Raw genomic sequence first — 16,205 nt, 5'->3', positions numbered from 1 at the left:
TTTCCAATATATCGTCCATGTAAAAAACCTGTCTGATCAGGATGAACAATATATGGTAAGACTTTTTTATTCTATGTGCTATGATTTTCGCATCACAACATTGAAGTGGTATAGGCCTCCAGTTTTTTAAATGGACTGGATCTTTATACTTACAGTACCACCTGGGTTCTGTTTTAGTAGTAATGAAATCAGACTTTCTTGTTGAGTACCTGAAAGTCTACCGTTTTTATAGGAGTAATTAAAACATGCTAATAATGCATCTTTGAGGACATCAAAAAAGGTCTGATATACCTCTACTGGTACCATCAAGCCCTGGTGTTTTTACAGACTGAAAATATTTAATTGCCTCAAAAAGTTCACCTTCTGTAAGTTGGCCTTCACAGAGGTCTTTCTGAACATTTGTTAATTTTACATTATTATTATTAGGAAAGAAAACCTTACAGTTAATATCATTCAGTGTAAATGGAGGAGACTGAAAAGAAAACGAATGCTTAAAATATTTTGCTTCCTCTTTCAAAATATAATTTGGTGAATAATGGATGAGTCCATCATTTGTTACAAGATTCTATAAATTCTTTTTGGTAGCTTTTCGATATTGAAAATTCCAGATTGTTTTGTTGCATTTTTCCCCATTTTCCATCCGATTAGCTTTATATTTGTAATACATTACACTTGATCATTCTTGAATAAGTACCTCCAAATATTTTTGTTTTTCTGCTAACTTATTATGTGCCTCTATAGTTCAGTTTCCATGATCATCTACCTGCGCTGTTATTTCCTCTATTTCCTTTATTAGTCTAATCTCTTTTGACCTAAATTAATGATGAGTATTGTATTGTATTGAATGGCCTCTAAAAGTACATTTAAAAGTGTCCCATACAATAATGGGATCTGCTGTACCTATGTTGTGGAGAAAAAAGTAAATTATGAATTATTTTGTCTAAGTTATGAACACATTGTCATCCAATAGGCTTTATCCCAATCCACATGGGAATTCTGTAAGAGTTACTGTGTACAGAGGCCAATTAGATGGTGGTCCGATCGCATTCAGTCTCCTATTAATAATTTTCAATTTTTTTTTATTTTTACTTTTGATGCTAGTTTGTGTCCATAGGCGACGTTGTTGCCGGTGATGTCTGGTGAGGACCTGCCTTACTACAACAGGCCTACAAGCCCTCAGTCCAGCCTCTCGCAGCCTATTGCGGACAGTCTGAGCACTGATGGAAGGATTGTGCGTTCCTGGTGTAACTCGGGGCAGTTGTTGTTGCCATCCTGTACCAGTCCCTCAGGTGTCATGTTCGGATGTACCGATCCTGTGCAGGTGTTGTTACACGTGGTCTGCCACTGCGAGGACGATCAATTGTTCATCCTGTCTCCCTGTAGCGCTGTCTTAGGCGTCTCACAGTACAGACATGGCAATTTATTGCCCTGGCTACATCAGCAGGCCTCATGCCTCCATGCAGCATGCCTAAGGTACGTTTACACAGATGAGCAGGGACCCTGGTTATCTTTCTTTAGGGGCACTTGACCATAATAAATAAATATATACAGTTGAAGTCGGAAGTTTATATACACTTAGGTTGGAGTCATTAAAACCTGTTTTTCATCAGCTCCACAAATTTGTTAGTACCAAACTATAGTTTTGGCAAGTTGGTTAGAACATCTACTTTGTGCATGACACAAGTCATTTTTACAACAATTGTTTACAGACAGATTATTTCACTTATAATTCACTGTATCACAATTCCTGTGGGTCAGAAGTTAACATACACTAGGATGACTGTGCCTTTGAACAGCTTGGAAAATTCCAGAAAATGATGTCATGGCTTTAGAAGCTTCAGATAGGCTAATTGACATCATTTGAGTCAATTCCAGGTGCACCTGTGGATGTATTTCAAGGTCAACCTTCAAACTCAGTGCCTCTTTGTTTGACATCATGGGAAAATCAAAAGAAATCAGCCAAGACCTCAGAAAAAAAATGGTAGACGTCCACAAGTCGTGTTCATCCTTGGGAGCAATTTCCAAACGCCTGAAGGTACCACGTTCATCTGTACAAACAATATTACGCGAGTATAAACACCATGGGACCACGCAGCCGTCATACCGCACAGGAAGGAGACGCATTCTGTCTCCTAGAGATGAACTTACTTTGGTGTGAAAAGGGCAAATCAATCCCAGAACAACAGCAAAGGACATTGTGAAGATGCTGGAGGAAACCAGTACAAAAGTATCTACAGTGGGGCGAAAAAGTATTTAATCAGTCACTAATTGTGCAAGTTCTCCCACTTAAAAACATGAGAGAGGCCTGTCATTTTCATGATAGGTACACTTCAACTATGACAGACAAAATTAGAAAATAAATCCAGAAAATCACATTGTAGGATTTTTAATGAATTTTTTGCAAATTATGGTGGAAAATAAGTATTTGGTCACCTACAAACAAGCAAGATGTCTGGCTCTCACAGACCTGTAACTTCTTCTTTAAGAGGCTCCTCTGTCCTCCACTCGTTACCTGTATTAATGGCACCTGTTTGAACTTGTTATCAGTATAAAAGACACCTGTCCACAACCTCAAACAGTCACACTCCAAACTCCACTATGGCCAAGACCAAAGAGCTGTCAAAGGACACCAGAAACAAAATTGTAGACCTGCACCAGGCTGGGAAGACTGAATCTGCAATAGGTAAGCAGCTTGGTTTGAAGAAATCAACTGTGGGAGCAATTATTAGGAAATGGAAGACATACAAGACCACTGATAATCTCCCTCGATCTGGGGCTCCACGCAAGATCTCACCCCATGGGGTCAAAATGATCACAAGAACGGTGAGCAAAAATCCCAGAACCACACGGGGGGACCTAGTGAATGACCTGCAGAGAGCTGGGACCAAAGTAACAAAGCCTACCATCAGTAACACACTACGCCGCCAGGGACTCAAATCCTGCAGTGCCAGACGTGTCCCCCTGCTTAAGCCAGTACATGTCCAGGCCCGTCTGAAGTTTGCTAGAGAGCATTTGGATGATCCAGAAGCAGATTGGGAGAATGTCATATCGTCAGATGAAACCAAAATATAACCTTTTGGTAAAAACTTAACTCGTCGTGTTTGGAGGACAAAGAATGCTGATTTGCATCCAAAGAACCCCATACCTACTGTGAAGCATGGGGGTGGAAACATCATGCTTTGGGGCTGTTTTTCTGCAAAGGGACCAGGACGACTGATCCGTGTAAAGGAAAGAATGAATGGGGCTATGTATCGTAAGATTTTGAGTGAAAACCTCTTTCCGTCAGCAAGGGCATTGAAGATGAAACGTGGCTGGGTCTTTCAGCTTGACAATGATCCCAAACACACCGCCCGGGCAACGAAGGAGTGGCTTCGTAAGAAGCATTTCAAGGTCCTGGAGTGGCCTAGCCAGTCTCCAGATCTCAACCCCATAGAAAATCTATGGAGGGAGTTGAAAGTCCGTGTTGCCCAGCAACAGCCCCAAAACATCACTGCTCTAGAGGAGATCTGCATGGAGGAATGGGCCAAAATACCAGCAACAGTGTGTGAAAACCTTGTGAAGACTTACAGAAAACTTTGACCTCTGTCATTGCCAACAAAGGGTATATAACAAAGTATTGAGATAAACTTTTGTTATTGACCAAATACTTATTTTCAACCATAATTTGCAAATAAATTCATTAAAAATCCTACAATGTGATTTTCTGGCCTTTTTTTTCTCATTTTGTCTGTCATAGTTGAAGTGTACCTATCATGAAAATGACAGGCCTCTCTCATCTTTTTAAGTGGGAGAACTTGCACAATTGGTGGCTGACTGAATATTTTTTTGCCCCACTGTATATCCATAGTAAAACGAGTCCTATATCGACATAATCTGAAAGGCCTCTCAGAAAGAAAGAAGCCACTGCTCCAAAACTGCCATAAAAAAGCCAGACTACGATTTGCAACTGCACATGGGTACAAAGATAGTAATTTTTGGAGAAATGTCCTCTGGTCTGATGAAAGAAAAATAGAACTGTTTGGCCATAATGACCATCGTTATGTTGTGAGGTAAAAGGGGGAGGCTTGCAAGCCGAAGAGCACCATCCCAACCCTGAAGCACTGTGGTGGAAGCATCATGCTGTGGGGGTGCTTTGCTGCAGGAGGAACTGGTGCACTTCACAAAATAAATGGTGTCATGAGGCAGGAAAATTGTGTGAATATATTGAAGCAACATCATAATGACCTCAAGCATACTTCCAAAGTTGTGGCAAAATAGCTTAAGGACAACAAAGTCAAGGTATAGGAGTGGCCATCACAAAGCCCTGACTTCAATCCCATAGAAAATTTGTGGGCAGAACTGAAAAAGCATGTGCGAGCAAGGAGACCTACAAACCTGACTCTGTTACACCAGCTCTGTCAGGAGGAATGGGACAAAATTCACCCAACTTATTGTGGGAAGCTTGTGGAAGGCTACCCGAAACGTTTGACCCAAGTTAAACAATTTAAAGGCGATGCTACAAAATACTAATTGAGTGTAAACTTTGACCCACTGGGAATGTGATGAAAGAAAAAAACGCTGTAATAAATCATTCTCTCTACTATTATTCTGACATTTCACATTCTTAAAATAAAGTGGTGATCCTAACTGACCTAAGACAGGGAATTTTTACTAGGATTAAATGTCAGGAATTCTGAAAAACTTAGTTTAAATGTATTTGGCTAAGGTGTATGTAAACTTCCGACTTCAACTGTATATTTTTAGGATCTCAGTGGGTCCCTCAACTTACTGTTGAGAGTTGGAATAGTAGAATACACAAGTTGCAACTTCAACATTTGGTTGTGCATCTGCAGTTTTTCTCATGTTATGTTAGTCACTGACAGTCACTCAATTAACAATGTCAGCTAACAATTTTTTGATTGTTAGGTTAGTCTAGCCAGCTATCTAAACGTATAGTAATCATGGCTGAATACTGACTGGTCACACTGGGCATGTGCCGAGGGGCCCTGGCCTACAGGGGGCTCCCATTGGTTTTGTTAGTCACTCGCACTCAGACATCATCATTGCATATGTCTTGGATTTTTTTTTAGAATTGCAGAAAATTTGCTTTAAAGCTGTACATTTTTTCTCTCTGCCCTATAGTGTTGAAGGCTGTCTTCCACTCATCCCCTTCGCTTATCCAAACTAGGTGGTAGGCATTCCAAAAGACCCAGCTTGGAGAAGATGGTAGCCCCCTGGAGAGGTTCGAAAGCCGAGGAGAGGAGTGGTAAGGTGTAACGATTCTTGATCGTTATGTCATAAGGCCCCGGTAGTCAATGCACAGACTTGTCCTTCTTTTCCACAAAGAAAAACCCTGCGCCGGCAGGAGATGCAGAAGGACAGATGCCTCCAGTAGCCAGAGAATCCTCATTATACTCCTCCATGGCCTTGGTCTCCGGACCGGATAGGGAATATAGCCGACCACGAGGTGGTGTGGTGCCTGGGAGAAAGTTAATGGCACAATCATAGGGACGATGCGGGGGACGAGAAGTAGCCCGTGCCTTGCTGAAGACCTCCAGGAGGTCGTGTTACTCTGTGGGGACGGCAGAGAAGTCCGAGGCTTGACTCAAGCCCTGAGGAGGACGTCTCAGGGAAGGCTGCACTGCTTTGAGGCAATGGGAATGGCAGAACGGACTCCAACCCAGGATGGAACTCGTGGTCCAGTCAATAACGGCATTGTGTTTTTGGATCCAAGAGTATCCCAAATCAACAAGAACATGGGGTATTCAATGAGGTGTAGCTGTATAGCCTCACTGTGATTTCCTGAAACCCGCAGATTAACAGGAGCAATGCTGTGAGTAACTCTTCCAATGGAGCGACCATCCAGTGCTCTAGCGGTCATGGAAACAGAGAGGAGTTGAGTGGGGATACCTAATTCAGAAACTAAGGTAGCGTCCATAAAACTCTCATCCGCCCCAGAGTCAATGAGCACCCGGAGAGACTTAGACTGGTCTCCCCACAGCAGTATCACTAAAAAGGGAGTGCAGGTGATGGGAATTACAGGATTCCTAGTCTGGCTCCCCAGAGCACTTGTACCTACACTTGTACACTTGTACCTACTGAAGAAATTGGTCTCTTAACCAGACAGGTGGCTATATGAGGGAATCGAGGTCCAATGGTAACTCCATCTTTTATTTCCTCCGACAGTCCGTAAAGGAAGGTATCGAACAGAGCCTCCGGATTCCAGGCACTCTCGGCGGCCAATGTGCAAAACTCTACCGCATAGTCTGCCACACTACGGGAGTTCTGATGGTTTTTGGGCCGCCTCTCTCCCGGGCACCGGAGAATCGAATACCTTCATCACCTCCATCATGAAATCTTCCAGATTATGACAAACGGCGGACTGTTGCTCCCAAACGGCATCGCCCAGGAGAGTACCCTTCCGGACATTAGCATAATTAGATATGCTATCTTCAATCGATCCGAAGGGAATGAAGATGGCTGGAGCTCAAAACTGAGGGAGCACTGAGAAAGAAATTTCCGGCAGGTTCTAGGATCGCCAGAATATCACTCCGGAGGAGGTAAGCGGTGTTCTTGGGGAGCCAGGGTAGGTTGAACAGACCCACCACTACTGAGTGGCTGGGAGGTCTCAGGTGTGGCGTGCTGCTTGCGAGCTAATTCACGGAATTGCTCCGTCAATGCCTTGAACCCCAGGTCGTGGCGTTCTGCCAGAGATCGGAACCCTTCCATCAGGTTCTGAAGTAGCTCCTCCTCTCCTAATGGTAGCTCCCTGCAGGGATACAGGACGGAGCTGGTCCAAGTCTGCTGGGTCAGTCATGGCCAGTTCGTACTATAACAACACAAGCACAAGGACTGGTGTGACACAGATATTGTATTTTCTGCTTTTTAAAGCTGGTGTACAAAACTGAAAGTAAAAGACTCAAAAACGAAAAGCTGTGCAAAGCTGTCATCAAGGCAAAGGGTATCTACTTTGAAGAATCTCAAATGTTAAATATATTTTTTAAACACTTTTTTGGTTACTACATGATTCCATATACAGTGCCTTGCGAAAGTATTCGGCCCCCTTGAACTTTGCGACCTTTTGCCACATTTCAGGCTTCAAACATAAAGATATAAAACTTTATTTTTTTGTGAAGAATCAACAACAAGTGGGACACAATCATGAAGTGGAACGACATTTATTGGATACTTCAAACTTTTTTAACAAATCGAAAACTGAAAAATTGGGCGTGCAAAATTATTCAGCCCCTTTACTTTCAGTGCAGCAAACTCTCTCCAGAAGTTCAGTGAGGATCTCTGAATGATCCAATGTTGACCTAAATGACTAATGATGATAAATACAATCCACCTGTGTGTAATCAAGTCTCCGTATAAATGCACCTGCACTGTGATAGTCTCAGAGGTCCGTTAAAAGAGCAGAGAGCATCATGAAGAACAAGGAACACACCAGGCAGGTCCGAGATACTGTTGTGAAGAAGTTTAAAGCCGGATTTGGACACAAAAAGATTTCCCAAGCTTTAAACATGCCAAGGAGCACTGTGTAAGCGATAATATTGAAATGGAAGGAGTATCAGACCACTGCAAATCTACCAAGACCTGGCCGTCCCTCTAAACTTTCAGCTCATACAAGGAGAAGACTGATCAAAGATGCAGCCAAGAGGCCCATGATCACTCTGGATGAACTGCAGAGATCTACAGCTGAGGTGGGAGACTCTGTCCATAGGACAACAATCAGTTGTATATTGCACAAATCTGGCCTTTATGGAAGAGTGGCAAGAAGAAAGCCATTTCTTAAAGATATCCATAAAAAGTGTCGTTTAAAGTTTGCCACAAGCCCCCTGGGAGACACACCAAACATGTGGAAGAAGGTGCTCTGGTCAGATGAAACCAAAATTGAACTTTTTGGCAACAATGCAAAACGTTATGTTTGGCGTAAAAGCAACACATCTGAACACACCATCCCCACTGTCAAACATGGTGGTGGCAGCATCATGGTTTGGGCCTGCTTTTCTTCAGCAGGGACAGGGAAGATGGTTAAAATTGATGGGAAGATGGATGGAGCCAAATACAGGACCATTCTGGAAGAAAACCTGATGGAGTCTGCAAAAGACCTGAGACTGGGACGGAGATTTGTCTTCCAACAAGACAATGATCCAAAACATAAAGCAAAATCTACAATGGAATGGTTCAAAAATAAACATATCCAGGTGTTAGAATGGCCAAGTCAAAGTCCAGACCTGAATCCAATTGAGAATCTGTGGAAAGAACTGAAAACTGCTGTTCACAAATGCTCTCCATCCAACCTCACTGAGCTCGAGCTGTTTTGCAAGGAGGAATGGGAAAAAATGTCAGTCTCTCGATGTGCAAAACTGATAGAGACATACCCCGAGTGACTTACAGCTGTAATCGCAGCAAAAGGTGGCGCTACAAAGTATTAACTTAAGGGGGCTGAATAATTTTGCACGCCCAATTTTTCAGTTTTTGATTTGTTAAAAAAGTTTGAAATATCCAGTAAATGTCGTTCCACTTCATGATTGTGTCCCACTTGTTGTTGATTCTTCACAAAAAAATACAGTTTTATATCTTTATGTTTGAAGCCTGAAATGTGGCAAAAGGTCGCAAAGTTCAAGGGGGCCAAATACTTTCGCAAGGCACTGTATGTTATTTCATAGTTTTGATGTCTTCATTATTATTCTACAATGTAAATAGTAAAATAAAGAAAAACCCTGGAATGAGTAGTTGTGTCCAAACTTTTGACTGGTAGTGTATATACCGCTTCTAAGACTTGCTTTCAATGAGAATGACAGATCTATAACTCACATTTCTATATGAATTTGGTTGGGTCACCCAAAAAGTGACATATTGCAGCTTTAAAGAGATTATCCGGTACTTTTGTATACTTTTTAGCCAGTAGTTCTGAAAGTAGCACTCATGAGCCAAAAGTGGTCCCAAAGAATTGCGTACCACGTCACATATTGTATGCACAGATATGTGCACCAACTCATTGCTCAATCTCTCTCTGATGTATCCTCTGAGCCATTGGGCCTGCTCTGCAATCTCATTGGATAATGCTGGGCAGGCTTCTCAACTGCGAGGGCCAGGGGGCTGGCCCATGTGGGGGGAAATATACCAAAAATTGCGCGGCACAGCTTCAAGAAATCAGTCACTGAAGTAATTTACAGTAATTCTGCTCATAGATTATGCACGTATGAACTACACATTGACACATCCTGCCCAAAGCGGGGTTTAAAAAATACTTTCTTAGTTGCCAAAGTACGGGAGCATGTCTTTACATTTTTCTCTCTGCCATCAAGAGGGGGACCACTCAAATGTTTTGCCGGCAAGGTGAGGGGACCCCCCCCTCCCCTCCAACCAAATCTCTCTTAGGGCCCCCAAAAGGCTAGGGGCCAGCCCTGCGCTCAAACATCAGGTATACTTGAGAACATTTCAGTCTTCTTATATAAGTAAAATGTCATTAGGTGTGTGTTCTAAAAGTTATACAACCAATATGGAATATTAACTATCAGAGGTAGTAAATCAAATCAAATCAAATGTATTGGTCACATACACATGGTTAGCAGATGTTATTGCGGGTGTAGCGAAATGCTTGTGCTTCTAGCTCCGACAGTGCAGTAATATCTAACAAGTAATATCCAACCGTTTCACAACATATACCCAAAATACATGTAAATCTAAGTAAGGAATGGATTAAGAATATATACATATAAACTCAGCAAAAAAAGAAACGTCCCTTTTTCAGGACCCTGACTTTCAAAGATAATTCGTAAAAATCCAAATAACTCCACAGATCTTCATTGTAAAGGGATGAAACACTGTTTTCCATGCTTGTTCAATGAACCATAAACAATTAATGAACATCCACCTGTGGAAAGGTCGTTAAGACACTAACAGCTTACGGGCAACGAAGGAGTGGCTTCGTAAGAAGCATTTCAAGGTCCTGGAGTGGCCTAGCCAGTCTCCAGATCTCAACCCCATAGAAAATCTATGGAGGGAGTTGAAAGTCCGTGTTGCCCAGCAACAGCCCCAAAACATCACTGCTCTAGAGGAGATCTGCATGGAGGAATGGGCCAAAATACCAGCAACAGTGTGTGAAAACCTTGTGAAGACTTACAGAAAACTTTGACCTCTGTCATTGCCAACAAAGGGTATATAACAAAGTATTGAGATAAACTTTTGTTATTGACCAAATACTTATTTTCAACCATAATTTGCAAATAAATTCATTAAAAATCCTACAATGTGATTTTCTGGCCTTTTTTTTCTCATTTTGTCTGTCATAGTTGAAGTGTACCTATCATGAAAATGACAGGCCTCTCTCATCTTTTTAAGTGGGAGAACTTGCACAATTGGTGGCTGACTGAATATTTTTTTGCCCCACTGTATATCCATAGTAAAACGAGTCCTATATCGACATAATCTGAAAGGCCTCTCAGAAAGAAAGAAGCCACTGCTCCAAAACTGCCATAAAAAAGCCAGACTACGATTTGCAACTGCACATGGGTACAAAGATAGTAATTTTTGGAGAAATGTCCTCTGGTCTGATGAAAGAAAAATAGAACTGTTTGGCCATAATGACCATCGTTATGTTGTGAGGTAAAAGGGGGAGGCTTGCAAGCCGAAGAGCACCATCCCAACCCTGAAGCACTGTGGTGGAAGCATCATGCTGTGGGGGTGCTTTGCTGCAGGAGGAACTGGTGCACTTCACAAAATAAATGGTGTCATGAGGCAGGAAAATTGTGTGAATATATTGAAGCAACATCATAATGACCTCAAGCATACTTCCAAAGTTGTGGCAAAATAGCTTAAGGACAACAAAGTCAAGGTATAGGAGTGGCCATCACAAAGCCCTGACTTCAATCCCATAGAAAATTTGTGGGCAGAACTGAAAAAGCATGTGCGAGCAAGGAGACCTACAAACCTGACTCTGTTACACCAGCTCTGTCAGGAGGAATGGGACAAAATTCACCCAACTTATTGTGGGAAGCTTGTGGAAGGCTACCCGAAACGTTTGACCCAAGTTAAACAATTTAAAGGCGATGCTACAAAATACTAATTGAGTGTAAACTTTGACCCACTGGGAATGTGATGAAAGAAAAAAACGCTGTAATAAATCATTCTCTCTACTATTATTCTGACATTTCACATTCTTAAAATAAAGTGGTGATCCTAACTGACCTAAGACAGGGAATTTTTACTAGGATTAAATGTCAGGAATTCTGAAAAACTTAGTTTAAATGTATTTGGCTAAGGTGTATGTAAACTTCCGACTTCAACTGTATATTTTTAGGATCTCAGTGGGTCCCTCAACTTACTGTTGAGAGTTGGAATAGTAGAATACACAAGTTGCAACTTCAACATTTGGTTGTGCATCTGCAGTTTTTCTCATGTTATGTTAGTCACTGACAGTCACTCAATTAACAATGTCAGCTAACAATTTTTTGATTGTTAGGTTAGTCTAGCCAGCTATCTAAACGTATAGTAATCATGGCTGAATACTGACTGGTCACACTGGGCATGTGCCGAGGGGCCCTGGCCTACAGGGGGCTCCCATTGGTTTTGTTAGTCACTCGCACTCAGACATCATCATTGCATATGTCTTGGATTTTTTTTTAGAATTGCAGAAAATTTGCTTTAAAGCTGTACATTTTTTCTCTCTGCCCTATAGTGTTGAAGGCTGTCTTCCACTCATCCCCTTCGCTTATCCAAACTAGGTGGTAGGCATTCCAAAAGACCCAGCTTGGAGAAGATGGTAGCCCCCTGGAGAGGTTCGAAAGCCGAGGAGAGGAGTGGTAAGGTGTAACGATTCTTGATCGTTATGTCATAAGGCCCCGGTAGTCAATGCACAGACTTGTCCTTCTTTTCCACAAAGAAAAACCCTGCGCCGGCAGGAGATGCAGAAGGACAGATGCCTCCAGTAGCCAGAGAATCCTCATTATACTCCTCCATGGCCTTGGTCTCCGGACCGGATAGGGAATATAGCCGACCACGAGGTGGTGTGGTGCCTGGGAGAAAGTTAATGGCACAATCATAGGGACGATGCGGGGGACGAGAAGTAGCCCGTGCCTTGCTGAAGACCTCCAGGAGGTCGTGTTACTCTGTGGGGACGGCAGAGAAGTCCGAGGCTTGACTCAAGCCCTGAGGAGGACGTCTCAGGGAAGGCTGCACTGCTTTGAGGCAATGGGAATGGCAGAACGGACTCCAACCCAGGATGGAACTCGTGGTCCAGTCAATAACGGCATTGTGTTTTTGGATCCAAGAGTATCCCAAATCAACAAGAACATGGGGTATTCAATGAGGTGTAGCTGTATAGCCTCACTGTGATTTCCTGAAACCCGCAGATTAACAGGAGCAATGCTGTGAGTAACTCTTCCAATGGAGCGACCATCCAGTGCTCTAGCGGTCATGGAAACAGAGAGGAGTTGAGTGGGGATACCTAATTCAGAAACTAAGGTAGCGTCCATAAAACTCTCATCCGCCCCAGAGTCAATGAGCACCCGGAGAGACTTAGACTGGTCTCCCCACAGCAGTATCACTAAAAAGGGAGTGCAGGTGATGGGAATTACAGGATTCCTAGTCTGGCTCCCCAGAGCACTTGTACCTACACTTGTACACTTGTACCTACTGAAGAAATTGGTCTCTTAACCAGACAGGTGGCTATATGAGGGAATCGAGGTCCAATGGTAACTCCATCTTTTATTTCCTCCGACAGTCCGTAAAGGAAGGTATCGAACAGAGCCTCCGGATTCCAGGCACTCTCGGCGGCCAATGTGCAAAACTCTACCGCATAGTCTGCCACACTACGGGAGTTCTGATGGTTTTTGGGCCGCCTCTCTCCCGGGCACCGGAGAATCGAATACCTTCATCACCTCCATCATGAAATCTTCCAGATTATGACAAACGGCGGACTGTTGCTCCCAAACGGCATCGCCCAGGAGAGTACCCTTCCGGACATTAGCATAATTAGATATGCTATCTTCAATCGATCCGAAGGGAATGAAGATGGCTGGAGCTCAAAACTGAGGGAGCACTGAGAAAGAAATTTCCGGCAGGTTCTAGGATCGCCAGAATATCACTCCGGAGGAGGTAAGCGGTGTTCTTGGGGAGCCAGGGTAGGTTGAACAGACCCACCACTACTGAGTGGCTGGGAGGTCTCAGGTGTGGCGTGCTGCTTGCGAGCTAATTCACGGAATTGCTCCGTCAATGCCTTGAACCCCAGGTCGTGGCGTTCTGCCAGAGATCGGAACCCTTCCATCAGGTTCTGAAGTAGCTCCTCCTCTCCTAATGGTAGCTCCCTGCAGGGATACAGGACGGAGCTGGTCCAAGTCTGCTGGGTCAGTCATGGCCAGTTCGTACTATAACAACACAAGCACAAGGACTGGTGTGACACAGATATTGTATTTTCTGCTTTTTAAAGCTGGTGTACAAAACTGAAAGTAAAAGACTCAAAAACGAAAAGCTGTGCAAAGCTGTCATCAAGGCAAAGGGTATCTACTTTGAAGAATCTCAAATGTTAAATATATTTTTTAAACACTTTTTTGGTTACTACATGATTCCATATACAGTGCCTTGCGAAAGTATTCGGCCCCCTTGAACTTTGCGACCTTTTGCCACATTTCAGGCTTCAAACATAAAGATATAAAACTTTATTTTTTTGTGAAGAATCAACAACAAGTGGGACACAATCATGAAGTGGAACGACATTTATTGGATACTTCAAACTTTTTTAACAAATCGAAAACTGAAAAATTGGGCGTGCAAAATTATTCAGCCCCTTTACTTTCAGTGCAGCAAACTCTCTCCAGAAGTTCAGTGAGGATCTCTGAATGATCCAATGTTGACCTAAATGACTAATGATGATAAATACAATCCACCTGTGTGTAATCAAGTCTCCGTATAAATGCACCTGCACTGTGATAGTCTCAGAGGTCCGTTAAAAGAGCAGAGAGCATCATGAAGAACAAGGAACACACCAGGCAGGTCCGAGATACTGTTGTGAAGAAGTTTAAAGCCGGATTTGGACACAAAAAGATTTCCCAAGCTTTAAACATGCCAAGGAGCACTGTGTAAGCGATAATATTGAAATGGAAGGAGTATCAGACCACTGCAAATCTACCAAGACCTGGCCGTCCCTCTAAACTTTCAGCTCATACAAGGAGAAGACTGATCAAAGATGCAGCCAAGAGGCCCATGATCACTCTGGATGAACTGCAGAGATCTACAGCTGAGGTGGGAGACTCTGTCCATAGGACAACAATCAGTTGTATATTGCACAAATCTGGCCTTTATGGAAGAGTGGCAAGAAGAAAGCCATTTCTTAAAGATATCCATAAAAAGTGTCGTTTAAAGTTTGCCACAAGCCCCCTGGGAGACACACCAAACATGTGGAAGAAGGTGCTCTGGTCAGATGAAACCAAAATTGAACTTTTTGGCAACAATGCAAAACGTTATGTTTGGCGTAAAAGCAACACATCTGAACACACCATCCCCACTGTCAAACATGGTGGTGGCAGCATCATGGTTTGGGCCTGCTTTTCTTCAGCAGGGACAGGGAAGATGGTTAAAATTGATGGGAAGATGGATGGAGCCAAATACAGGACCATTCTGGAAGAAAACCTGATGGAGTCTGCAAAAGACCTGAGACTGGGACGGAGATTTGTCTTCCAACAAGACAATGATCCAAAACATAAAGCAAAATCTACAATGGAATGGTTCAAAAATAAACATATCCAGGTGTTAGAATGGCCAAGTCAAAGTCCAGACCTGAATCCAATTGAGAATCTGTGGAAAGAACTGAAAACTGCTGTTCACAAATGCTCTCCATCCAACCTCACTGAGCTCGAGCTGTTTTGCAAGGAGGAATGGGAAAAAATGTCAGTCTCTCGATGTGCAAAACTGATAGAGACATACCCCGAGTGACTTACAGCTGTAATCGCAGCAAAAGGTGGCGCTACAAAGTATTAACTTAAGGGGGCTGAATAATTTTGCACGCCCAATTTTTCAGTTTTTGATTTGTTAAAAAAGTTTGAAATATCCAGTAAATGTCGTTCCACTTCATGATTGTGTCCCACTTGTTGTTGATTCTTCACAAAAAAATACAGTTTTATATCTTTATGTTTGAAGCCTGAAATGTGGCAAAAGGTCGCAAAGTTCAAGGGGGCCAAATACTTTCGCAAGGCACTGTATGTTATTTCATAGTTTTGATGTCTTCATTATTATTCTACAATGTAAATAGTAAAATAAAGAAAAACCCTGGAATGAGTAGTTGTGTCCAAACTTTTGACTGGTAGTGTATATACCGCTTCTAAGACTTGCTTTCAATGAGAATGACAGATCTATAACTCACATTTCTATATGAATTTGGTTGGGTCACCCAAAAAGTGACATATTGCAGCTTTAAAGAGATTATCCGGTACTTTTGTATACTTTTTAGCCAGTAGTTCTGAAAGTAGCACTCATGAGCCAAAAGTGGTCCCAAAGAATTGCGTACCACGTCACATATTGTATGCACAGATATGTGCACCAACTCATTGCTCAATCTCTCTCTGATGTATCCTCTGAGCCATTGGGCCTGCTCTGCAATCTCATTGGATAATGCTGGGCAGGCTTCTCAACTGCGAGGGCCAGGGGGCTGGCCCATGTGGGGGGAAATATACCAAAAATTGCGCGGCACAGCTTCAAGAAATCAGTCACTGAAGTAATTTACAGTAATTCTGCTCATAGATTATGCACGTATGAACTACACATTGACACATCCTGCCCAAAGCGGGGTTTAAAAAATACTTTCTTAGTTGCCAAAGTACGGGAGCATGTCTTTACATTTTTCTCTCTGCCATCAAGAGGGGGACCACTCAAATGTTTTGCCGGCAAGGTGAGGGGACCCCCCCCTCCCCTCCAACCAAATCTCTCTTAGGGCCCCCAAAAGGCTAGGGGCCAGCCCTGCGCTCAAACATCAGGTATACTTGAGAACATTTCAGTCTTCTTATATAAGTAAAATGTCATTAGGTGTGTGTTCTAAAAGTTATACAACCAATATGGAATATTAACTATCAGAGGTAGTAAATCAAATCAAATCAAATGTATTGGTCACATACACATGGTTAGCAGATGTTATTGCGGGTGTAGCGAAATGCTTGTGCTTCTAGCTCCGACAGTGCAGTAATATCTAACAAGTAATATCCAACCGTTTCACAACATATACCCAAAAT

General features: G+C 42.7%; 1 protein-coding gene across 3 annotated transcripts in view; it reads left to right on the top strand.

Moving 5' to 3' along the window:
* The window catches only part of LOC110530404 (apoptosis regulator Bcl-2), a 57,398-nt gene that overhangs the window by 6,844 nt on the left and 34,349 nt on the right, over nucleotides 1–16,205 (top strand). Inside the window, exon 2 of one of the 3 annotated variants that reach the window (XM_036986041.2) lies at nucleotides 5,122–5,247. The exons of the other annotated variants lie outside the window; for them this stretch is intronic. Coding sequence (XP_036841936.2) covers nucleotides 5,122–5,127 — 6 coding nt within the window. The 3' untranslated portion in view covers nucleotides 5,128–5,247. Of the gene's footprint in view, nucleotides 1–5,121; nucleotides 5,248–16,205 lie in introns of those variants that run through there. 3 annotated transcript variants of the gene reach the window in all.

The sequence above is a fragment of the Oncorhynchus mykiss genome, chromosome 8, assembly GCF_057628025.1.
Source record: "Oncorhynchus mykiss isolate SJ-2025 chromosome 8, ASM5762802v1, whole genome shotgun sequence".
NCBI lineage: Eukaryota > Metazoa > Chordata > Actinopteri > Salmoniformes > Salmonidae > Oncorhynchus > Oncorhynchus mykiss.
The sequence above is the reverse complement of the archived record's forward strand: the minus strand, read 5'-3'. Positions and strand labels throughout refer to the sequence as shown.